Source organism: Oncorhynchus masou, chromosome 5, assembly GCF_036934945.1.
Source record: "Oncorhynchus masou masou isolate Uvic2021 chromosome 5, UVic_Omas_1.1, whole genome shotgun sequence".
Lineage (NCBI taxonomy): Eukaryota > Metazoa > Chordata > Actinopteri > Salmoniformes > Salmonidae > Oncorhynchus > Oncorhynchus masou.
Window position 1 is genome coordinate 83,351,567 of NC_088216.1, and position 11,722 is coordinate 83,363,288.

General features: G+C 43.7%; 1 protein-coding gene across 2 annotated transcripts in view; it reads left to right on the forward strand.

Moving 5' to 3' along the window:
* The first annotated feature begins 617 nt into the window (after positions 1 to 617).
* Positions 618 to 11,722, forward strand: part of LOC135540388 (collagen alpha-1(II) chain-like) — a 103,513-nt gene continuing 92,408 nt past the window's right edge. Inside the window, exons 1-5 of one of the 2 annotated variants that reach the window (XM_064967005.1) lie at positions 618 to 935; positions 5,171 to 5,380; positions 8,614 to 8,630; positions 9,464 to 9,496; positions 11,146 to 11,178. In XM_064967005.1, the coding sequence (XP_064823077.1) occupies positions 845 to 935; positions 5,171 to 5,380; positions 8,614 to 8,630; positions 9,464 to 9,496; positions 11,146 to 11,178 (384 nt within the window). In that variant the 5' untranslated portion in view covers positions 618 to 844. The remainder of the gene's footprint in view (positions 936 to 5,170; positions 5,381 to 8,613; positions 8,631 to 9,463; positions 9,497 to 11,145; positions 11,179 to 11,722) is intronic. The other variant, XM_064967006.1, reaches the window with a different exon arrangement.

The following is an 11,722-nucleotide window of genomic DNA, read 5'->3' on the forward strand; positions in this document are numbered from 1 at the left end:
TTCCTCGGGTGTTGAACCCCTAATTAATTGTCGGTTTGCACGGTGATGAGGGCTAGTGTTGATTAAATGCCAGGACCGAATTCTTGTCCCAGTCCTCCGCTGGTCATGAGAATGGTCAGATTGATAAAAAAAGGGAAAGGATCTGAGGCATTTATGTTGCTTACTACTCATAACAACTCAAGGTCCGGAAATTATTTTATCAATTACACCCCCACTAGGACGCACTGTTGTGGCGCACTAACCCTCAGATAAAATATTTATTGGAATAAGATACAGTTGAGAAAATAACAGCAATGGAATGGAAAGCATGTAAAAGTATCCTATCGATGGCAAAATCCATGCATTCTGTGTAATTGCACCAGCTCTCACTGAAGACAAATCTGTATAGCGCCTGGTATAGCAGAACGGTGAGAGGGGGAAGGTAGCCCAGACAAGTTGGAAAGAAAAAAAGTTTCACTTTTTGGGTAACCCTTTTCAGTAGCACATGGAAGAAGGAGGGGTCTGAGCCGGGTGGAAGAATAGAACTTCAGGACAGACAGAATGGGTGGGAAACGGGGCTCAGATTTCAGCTTGACAGGGGGTAAGGGGCTGGACTGATATTTGGGAATATACAAAAATTCATTGAAGGCAACGGACACATAAAACTGCCGTGCCTGATCTGACGCAGGTCGGTACTACATTTCTGGAGGGGTCTGGATTCTCCATTGGTTTTTTTTTTTTTTGGAAGGTGGTTGAATGTATGGTTCGGCTGTGTAACTGGGAACACACACACACAAAGAGAGAAGTCCTTTAGTTCTTTCTTTTTCTTCTCCCCCAAAAGGCCCTGCATGTCTAACATTTAGACATGTTTAGCTTTGTGGATTCGAGGACTGTACTGCTACTTGTAGCAACCCATGTCGTTCTATTAGCTGTTGTCAAATGTCAGGACGAAGACCGTAAGTGGCATTTTTTTTTTTTCCCAAAAATATTTATTCGAAAAAAAGTTTAGGAAAATACTTGAAATGCTAAATTAACTGAAACAGATGATCAAATGCAACTTTTGAGAACTTTTATACTGTGTGTGTGTGGGGGGGGTTGTATATCACTGGCAATAAGTCACATATATTTGGGATACACTGTGAATCGCATATGTATGTTACATTTCATTGTTGGTCATTGTTTTTCTGCTTGAGCAATTGCATTCACCGTTACACAAAGGATATGCGCGATTATTGCCATTCCACAAAGCCACGGAAAGGTGCGGGGATAGATAAGGGAAAGGTGTCTTGAGAGCCTAATTGCTTATATTCAAATTGCACTTTCGATTGCAAAGCTGTGAATGTCACAAGTTATAACCAATTGACAACTATCGTAGATAAATGGGATTCCAATGATGTGCGTAAAAGTGATGGACTTGATCTTGAGTTGCTGACTGTTTTCATATTGTTGATCCAAGTGCAGTAAGGTAATTTGATATAGCCAATGAAGAATGTGCTGTTGAAGATTCTCGGAAATTCTACTATATGCCATACAGATCGGAATACTCTGGTAAGGTAGAGGACTCAGCAGCTCTCCGCAAGCTATCCAATCTTCCCCGCGATCCTCCACCCGCCCTCCTCTCACAAGTTGCGCTGCCGCTGGGCTGAACACCTGCGGGTACTTTTGCAAACATTCCGAGAGCGCTTTGACAGCGCTCAACGTTATTCATTTTGAGACAGACTGTGGGGACCAAAACAAACGACAAGACCAAGAAAAGGTGGTCAGCCTCAAAGGCCTGTGTGTGAAAAGAGTTAACATTCCATTCCTGTCAGAGGCAATTCCAGGCGTGTTGGAGTCGGAACGGTGGAACGGTGGAACGTAACGGTGGAACGGTGGAACGTAACGAAAATCTATTTATGTGCCGAAACCTGGGAATTATTATATGAATAGCTTAATAACCAGCTTACCATATCATAACCCGCCACACATGACCCTAATATTCTGATATCCCGATTATATGCCACTTAAATCCCTCCCTATACCCATTGGCCACATTGAAGAAGCGATATTGAGACTTGGCGTGACAATCAATTCAATCGATTTAAATTGAACAGATTATGTATTTTAAATATTGTATCCTATTTATGGAGAAAGTTTAGGAGACTAGGATAGGGAGCCGTTATAGAGACACTGGTGGACGGAAGCCAGGATTAAAGTTCCATCCATTTGATTTGAGTGCTTCCATCTGGTTCCGAGATTTACCCAGCCCCAGGCACTGACAGGCAGAGGAGAGGGAGAAATAAATATAATCTGGTATGAGGACTACTGGAGAAAAAAAACATTATAAAAGAGACAGGGAGGTTATTATTGTAATTATACTAAGGCACATTTTTTTATGCATAAGCGCTCAGTGCAGAAATAGTAAGGCTCCGCAATAAATAGTAGAGTAGCAAAGACAATGAGAGAGGCTAGGGGGGAAAGAAAAACGTGCTGTCCTCCCAAATAAAACACATGAAATTGCAGACAGTCTCAGGTTACCCTTTCGGAGTGGGCTGGGGCCCCTGGAATATAATGCAAGTCGTTCTTCTCCTGAGAGAGAGAGAGAGAGAAATATTTCTGACTGGGACGTGCTAAGAAGTCCTAAAGTAGCCAAAAGTGGCTAGAGGAAGGAAGACTAGCAGGCTCAAAGGGGAGCAGTAGCTCCAAGTCCCTGGCTGGTATCAAGTCACTGCAAGGTGGAGGAGGTCAATCCACTACCTCTACCTCTCTGGCTGTGCCATGGGAGGATAGGTCTATGCGGAGTTGGCCCGAGCTGAGTGAGAAGGTATTCAATCTGTGTGTCCAAAAATGGCACCCTATTCCCTATTTAGTGAACTGCTTTTGACTAAGGCCCATACACTCTTAGAGGGGAAAAAAGTACCATTTAGCTGTCCCTATAGGAGAACCATTTGAAGAACCCTTTTGGGTTCCACGTAGAACCCTCTGTAGAAACAAGGGTTCTCCTATGGGCACAGTCGGAGAACCCTTTGAGAACCCTTTTTCTAAGAGTGTAGGGAATAGAGAGCCTTAAAAAGGGAATAGGGAGGTATTTGAGACACAATCTATATCACCATGCCATGGAAGGCTTGTGGCTAGAGGTTGAAGCTGAGGGGGAAAAAGGTATTCAATACTCCGCCAGCAAGTTCCAACAAATTCAGCTGGGAACCATAGTTAACTCCAACATCCGTCTCTCCCACACACCTGTCTTCACTTTAATATGTTCCATCCTCCATTTTGTTTCTAAAGGAAAGAGGAGGCTGTAGCCAACTCAGGAAGACTGCAGCACAGATTAGGTCTATCCTTGTGTTTGCAATAAAGAACCAGAATCCCACTTTCTGACCACCACTTGTCCTCTATTCATCAGATAAGATAGAATAGAACAGAAACACAATCAAACAGAAAATATTTTTCAACAGAAATAGCTAATGTTGCTTAGTCAGTGCTTCACTAGGTCTTACATTGTAGCCCAAGTGACTAAGGAGATAGGTTAATTTAACCCAAGTGACTGAGGAGATATGTTAATTTAACCCGAGTGACTGAGGAAATATGTTAATTTGCCCCATGTGACTGAGGAGATATGTTAATTCACCCCACCTGACTGAGGAGATATGTTATTTTAACCCAAGTGACTGAGGAAATATGTTAATTCACCCCACCTGACTGAGGAGATATGTTATTTTAACCCAAGTGACTGAGGAGATATGTTAATTTACCCCACCTGACTGAGGAGATATGTTAATTTACCCCACCTGACTGAGGAGATATGTTAATTTACCCCACCTGACTGAGGAGATATGTTAGTTTACCCCACCTGACTGAGGAGATATGTTAATTTACCCCACCAAGTATAGTCCCAAAGGTTTCTGTATAAAAGCTGTCCATTTTTCCGTTCTTTGACGTTTCATGGCTTCCAGATGGGGGTTAAAAAGGGCCCTATGTTTGTACAAGGCAGTAGCTCTGTCCCTCTAAGAAAGGACCTCATTCATGACCTACAGAGGTTTGTTGGTTACCTAGACCTGACCAGGCCCCAGGCCTCTAAATGTAGCTACAGTACTCTCTCTGACTTCATGCCACGTTCCGCTCATTCCACCTTCCACTCTTTTCAAGTTCCACTTGACGCCTAATGGAATGTCCTGATTGACCTCGGGCTGCCAACGTTAACTTCCGGGGCTTTTCAGCTGTGAGGTTCCAGTCATGACGTTGAGTTAACGGTGCAGTTTGATAGAATGATAACTTCTGGTATGAGATATTGACCCCCCCTCCCCCCGGGGGGGGCCCGGAATATTTTTTTATTTTTTTTGTTAAACGCTCAAACACCTTGTTTGAACAATGCGTGTTGCCTAGTCTATGTGAAAATGGTGCCACTCGTTGCTTCGGGTTAGAAAGTAATTTCTGCCTAAAGACAAACAAACCCAGCTTATAGACAAGGGAATTGGACATGTGCAGTAGGCCTTTGTTTGGGCATCTGAGTCTATGTAGGCTACAGTTCGTTATATTTGCCTTAAAATGACTCCTCTACTTTGAAGGGAGAAGTTCAGGCTTGCGACATGGTCCAAAATGATGGAGACACTACTCAGGATTCTCTTGAAGAAAAAACTCCAAACAGCCTGTTTTGTGAGATGGTGCTGACGCCTAGTGGTTGATAATGAACCTGCAGGCGATTGGTGCCGGTCTCACAGTGTATCTGTGTGCCTCTAAATCAACTGATGTGTTGACAAGTGATAAAGTTTACCTGGAACATGGTGGCTCTATAAACAAACAAAGGTTTCAATAGTTTTGGATAATGGGTTGTCTTTGTTGTGGGTCTGGCTCAGCCTGGTATTTCAACAAAAAAACAAAATAATGGTGGGCTTTTGTTGTTTACATCAAAATGTATTGTAGACCTATTGTCTAATGATGAGCCACTAACTGACATTTTATCCCTCAGTAATTGATTGATTGAGTGATGATGCATTATTGTCTCTCTTCCCTCCCACCACACACACCTGCTCTGGCCTCTTGTGTTGTGACTGGTCACACACACACACACACACACACACACACACACACACACACACACACACACACACACACACACACACACACACACACACACACACACAAAAACACACAAACACACAAACACACACACACACACAAAAACACAAACACACACACACACACTCACTCACAGAGGACGTAGGCAGCTGTATGCAGGACGGACAGAGCTATAGTGACAAGGACGTATGGAAACCAGAGCCGTGTCGTATTTGTGTGTGCGACACGGGAACTGTCCTGTGTGACGAAATAATCTGCGAGGAGATTAAAGACTGCCCCAAACCCGAGATCCCATTCGGAGAGTGTTGCCCCATCTGCGTGCGGGGCGGGGAAGCCCCCCCAAGTGGTCGTAATTTATTTATTTATTTACCTCACATAAATAAATTACTGTCTGTCTGTGGAATTCATATTGTTACCTTTGGGAAAAAAACAGCATAAGGAATAAACCATATCATCAAAAGATGCCTTAGGCCTATACTATTACCGATACCTGTGGCTTTGGCCCTGTATAATACTGGCCCTATATAATGCTGGCCCTATATAATACTGGACCTATATAATACTGTCTCTATATAATATTGGCCCTATATAATACTGTCTCTATATAATGCTGGCCCTATATAATGCTGGCCCTATATAATGCTGGCCCTATATAATGCTGGCCCTATATAATACTGGCCCTATATAATACTGGCCCTATATAATACTGGACCTATATAATACTGGCCCTATATAATATTGGCCCTGTATAATACTGGCCCTGTATAATGCTGAACCTATATAATGCTGGCACTATATAATGCTGGCCCTATATAATGCTGGCCCTATATAATACTGGCTCTATATAATGCTGGCCCTATATAATGCCGGCTCTATATAATGCTGGCCCTATATAATGCTGGTCCTACATAATGCTGGCCCTATATAATGCTGGCCGTATATAATGCTGACCCTATATAATGCTGGCCGTATATAATGCTGGCCCTATATAATGCTGGCCCTATATAATGCTGGCCCTATATAATGCTGGCCCTATATAATACTGGCCCTATATAATGCTGGCCCTATATAATGCTGGCCCTATATAATACTGGCCCTATATAATACTGGCCCTATATAATGCTGGCCCTATATAATACTGGCCCTATATAATTCTGGCCCTATATAATGCTGGCCCTATATAATACTGGCCCTATATAATGCTGGCCCTATATAATACTGGCCCTATATAATTCTGGCCCTATATAATACTGGCCCTATATAATGCTGGCCCTATATAATGTTGGTGTATGCTGTTCTTTTCCCAAAAAAACAAATAATGAAGAACAAATAACAACAAATAACAGAATGACACTTCTGTATAATGTATTTCAAAGAAATGCTGCTTCAACGTTATTTTTCCATAGTTGGGTCAGCTCACCTTGGGCCCATCTTGCTTGGATATTACTCCAGCCAGCCAGACAGCCAGCCAGCCAGCCAGCCAGCCAGCCAGCCAGCACCAGTATGATGACCACATGTGGTAGTCATTACCTCACTTTAACAGACATGGCCTAGCATACTGACTACCGCTGCAGACTCTCTCGCTCTCTCTTTCGCTCTGCAGAATACAGCAAATGTGATTTGAAAGAGAATAGAGAAAGAGGAGAGACAGCAAAGGAGAGAGAGAAAAATAGAGAGGGGGAGAGAGAGTGAAACAGTTGTGAGAGAGAGAGAGAGAGAGAGAGAGAGAGAGAGAGAGAGAGAGAGAGAGAGAGAGAGAGAGAGAGAAGAGAGAGGAGAGAGAGAGAGAGAGAGAGAGAGAGAGAGAATAGAGAGAGAGAAAGAGAGGGAGAATAGAGAGAGAGAGGAAGAATAGAGAGAGAGAGAGAGAGGGAGAATAGAGAGAGAGAGAGAGACAGAGAGAGAGAGCGAGAGAGAGAGAGAGGTAGAATAGAGAGAGAGAAAAGAGAGAGGGAGAATAGAGACAGAGAGAGAGAGAGAGAGGGAGAGAGAGAGAAAAGAGAGAGAGAGAGGGGGGGAGAGAGAGGGAGAATAGAGAGAGAGAGAGAGAGAGAGAGAAAGAGAGAGAGAGAGAGAGAGAGAGAGAGAAAGAGAGAGAGAGAGAGAGAATAGAGAGAGGGAGGGAGGCTCTATGGAAGGGAGAGAGGTATTAGAGCAGTGATACAGTATTACACTGTGTTAAAACAATAGCATTAATTCTGCTGTGTCCTGAGACTCGTTCAGGGTTCACATTCTGGGTTAATATCCTAACAATGAGGGGCCTGTTGTGAGATAGAACTCGTATGTTGCCAATGCCATATGGGATTTGTCTACTCAGCTCTTTTGATCTGAACTGAGCAATCAAACGTTTGTCATCGAATACGTTCGAAGAGCATCTTTGAAAGCAGAAGTGTCATTTGTATTTTATATACATGTTTTATACTGGACCTATACTGCTTTGATTTCTTTTTACTTGATACAATATGACATGAGTACTGTATTTGAGTACTGTATTTGAGTACTGTATTTGAGTACTGTATTTGAGTACTGTATTTGAGTACTGTATTTGAGTACTGTATTTGAGTACTTTACTTTGAGTACTGTATTTGAGTACAGTATTTGAGTACTGTATTTGAGTACTCTACTTTGAGTACTGTATTTGAGTACTTTACTTTGAGTACTGTATTTGAGTACTGTATTTGAGTACTTTACTTTGAGTACTGTATTTGAGTACTCTACTTTGAGTACTGTATTTGAGTACTGTATTTGAGTACTTTACTTTGAGTACTGTATTTGAGTACTCTACTTTGAGTACTGTATTTGAGTACTGTATCTTGGACATATATTTGCTGAGATAAATCCTCTATGGGCATATGTATTTTCCCTGTCTCTTGCTCTGTATGACCTCTCTCGCCTGCTTTACTTCTGTCCCCTCCTGAGATGGTGCTACAACCAACACTTTGTCCAAATCCTCATGGGTTCTTTGGTTTTTTGGGGGGTATCTACACTATGATTTTGGGTGGTGGTCTGCAAATGCTATTCCATTCTGGTGCTTTAGGCTGTGTCCCAAATGACACCCTCTTCTCTATATAGTGCACTACTTTTGACCAGAGCCCTAAGGGCCCAGAAGTGCACTATATAGGGAATAGGGTGCCATTTTGGCATGCATCCTTAGAATACAGTAATTGAGGTTAGTAAATCGTTCTGGTTTCCTGCAGTCTGCCTGGCGAGCAGTGAGGGAGGACAGACCTAGTGGGTTATTTCACTACCATTGTTTTAACATCCATCCATCCATCTCTCTCTCCCTCTCTCTCTCTCTCTCTCTCTCTCTCTCTCTCTCTCTCTCTCAACCTCTCCCCCCCTTTCCCCATCCCCCCCCTCTCCCCCCTCTCTCTCCCCCCTCTCTCTCCTCTCTCTCTCTCTCTCTCTCTCTCTCTCTCCCTCTCTCCTCCTCCCTCTCCCCCCTCTCCCCCTCTCTCCCCCTCCCCCCCCCTCTCCCCCTCTCTCTCCCTCTCTCTCTCTCGCTCTCTCTCTATCTCTCTCTCGCTCTCTCCCTCCCTCTCTCTCTCCTTTCATCGCTCTCTTCCTTCGTACCAACAGGGGCCCCCGGAGCTAAGGTGAGACAATGTTGGGTTTGGTGTGTCTTTGTTTGTGTGTTTGTGTGTCTGTGTGTCTGTGTGTCTGTCTGTCTGTCTGTCTGTCTGTCTGTCTGTCTGTCTGTGATGGCTTCAATTAGCTGTGAACCTGGACTAATACCAAAGCTAAAGTCTGTGTTTTGACAGATTGAGGTGATTCTCTAATGTGAGCAGTAGTCAGACAGTTCATAACAATGTCTCCTCCAGCCTCGTGCAGCACATACCAGATCTATGTCTTTAATGAGAAGGTCTCAGCCCGGAATCTACGCTGAACATTGCTCTGTTTCCCTATTGTTACATCACAGCTCAGTGATAAGTGATGCTGTTAACCTCTCTGCGCACAAAACCCGCTAGCGGGTTGAAATTCCACAACATACGGTGATCGTTACATAAATAGTCATATTAAACATTCATGAGAATACAAGTGTCTCACATGTATCGAAAGCTTAGGATCTTGCTAATCCAACTGCGTTGTCAGATTTTAAAAAGGATTTACTGTGAAAGAATACGATGCGATTATCTGAGCATAGAGCCCCATAAAAATAATTTTTTAAAGGATCTTCAGTTTGGAGTGAAGCAAGTAGGTCTAGGAATCATTTTGTAATGTTACGTCTCACTTTGTTGTTGGTGTTGTTTCTCTGTTTTGTCTTCCACAGGGATGACTTTGTCTGCCATTCGTATCACAGTTTCTTTATAGACAGGGTAGACAGTTATAGAAATCAAGTCAAGTGAATGCAGGTCATCTCTCTATTTTTCTATTCTCTATTCCTAAAGAATCACTCATGTCGTTGCTTCCTGTCTTTCTTTCCCAACAGGGTCAGAAAGGGGAACCAGGAGATATCACAGATGTGAGTAAACTCTAACGGTCCACATTACACCTCTATCTGAAAAACTGTCTTCATATCTTTGCCACCCCTGGCTGGTCTACAGCAGTCTTTTCCCCCCTTGTTGTATTTTAAGGCAGAGGGTCTTGCCTCACCTCTAAGCACGAGGCCGACATTTGATTATTACTGTTTAGATTCAAACACGGAGCGTTTGTGTGTGTGTTTTTTTGTGTTTGTAGAGGCACAATGAGCAACAGAACATGGTGACATGGCGACGGGTATTGCTAGTGTTATATATTGTTTGTAAAGGGACTAACATTGAACTTACGGACAGTTAAGGCACTAGGACAGTATAGTATTAGCTACGGAATCATTCTCCCTGCTGTGAAGTGGATTGTCCTGGTAATGACACAGGAACAGAGGCCAGGTCAGCACCTAACATGCAGCTCAAAATGCTTTAACAAATTAGCACATAAAAGGGTGAGAAGATGATAACATTAGCTAGACCTGGGTAGGGTTAGGGTTGGCCTAAATTTGAGTCATATTTCCTGGTCAGGTCTGGTTAGGTTTACTACACATTTAACCCATATTTCATTTTTTTTTTTTTGGGGGGGGGGGGCTTTATTTCATTTTATTAGAGCTGACTTGGGTTAGCACACTCAGAAGGCAGAGAACCAAACACAACAAAACCTTAATTCCTTCATTCCCTCTCAGCAGTAGTATCAGATCCCTACTGTATGAAGCTGAAGACAGAGAGAGAGCGGAGGGGGAGAGAGAGAGAGAGAGAGAGCGGAGGGGGAGAGAGAGAGAGAGAGAGCGGAGGGGGAGAGAGAGAGAGAGAGGAGGGAGGGAGGGAGCTCAGTTGATCCCCACTGTCTGCTACGCACATGTAAATACTTTATTCTACTCTGCTCTCCTCTCCTCTCTCTCTGCTCTCTCCATCTCTCTCTCTTTATCTATCTATCTCTCTTCCTTTCTTTATTTATTTCTTTCTTTCATTCTCTTCCAGGAAATAACAGGACATTGTTTGCTGTCGTTTATTATTATATCCTTGAAATGTATGTGATTAGCAATGGTATACTATTAGGGGATTTTTATTTTTTATTTACCTTTATTTAATCAGTCAAGTCAGTTAAGAACAAATTCTTATTTTCAATGACGGCCTAGGAACAGTGGGTTAACTGCCTGTTCAGGGGCAAAACGACAGATTTGTACCTTGTCAGCTCGGGGATTTGAACTTGCAACCTTCCGGTTACTAGTCCAACGCTCTAACCACTAGGCCACCCTGGACGGTGTCACCCTGCCGCCCAAATAAACTTCTTTCTTCCTTAAACTCTTTAACAATATTAAAAAATATTGTATTCAGCACTTCGAGGGGATAGAAAGGTCAGATTTATATTTCAGTCCAATTCAAAAGAATATGAGAAGATTAACATCGTTCTTTTGGTGGGGTGGGGGGACTTCCTGTGTCTGGTTTTAAAGTCATTATAAGTGCTAGGTGGACCCTCTAACTTTAATCACACACACTGTATATAGACTTTAACCTACCTGGTTAAATAAAGACGAAATAATAAATAAATAAATAAAAATCAACCCTGGATTGAACGTAGGAAAAAAACAACTCACGACTGACTACAATGTGACTCGTTCTTCTTCTGTTTCCTGTTTCTCAGGTCGTAGGACCAAGAGGACCTGGAGGCCCTTTGGTATGGAAATGATTTCAACATGTCCCCCCCCCTGTTGAACATGTCCCCCCCCCCCCGTTGAACATGTCACCCCCCGTTGAACATGTCCCCTCCCTGTTGAACCCCCCCCTGTTGAACATGTCCCCTCCCTGTTGAACATGTCCCCCCATGTCCCTCCCCCCCGTTGAACATGTCCCCTCCCCGTTGAACATGTCCCCCCCCATGTCGCCCCCGTTGAACATGTCCCCTCCATGTTGAACATGTCCCCCCCCCCCTGTTGAACATGTCCCCCCCCCGTGAACATGTCCCCTCCCCATGTCCCCCCTGTTGAACATGTCCCCCCCCCCCCGTTGAACATGTCCCCCCCCTGTTGAACATGTCCCCCCCCATGTCCCCTCCCTGTTGAACATGTCCCATCCCCCTGTTGAACATGTCCCCCCCCATGTTGAACATGTCCCCATCCCTGTTGAACATGTCCCCCTCCATGTTGAACATGTCCCCTCCCCCCCGTTGAACATGTCCCCTCCCGTTGAACATGTCCCCCCCTGTTGAACATGTCCCCCCT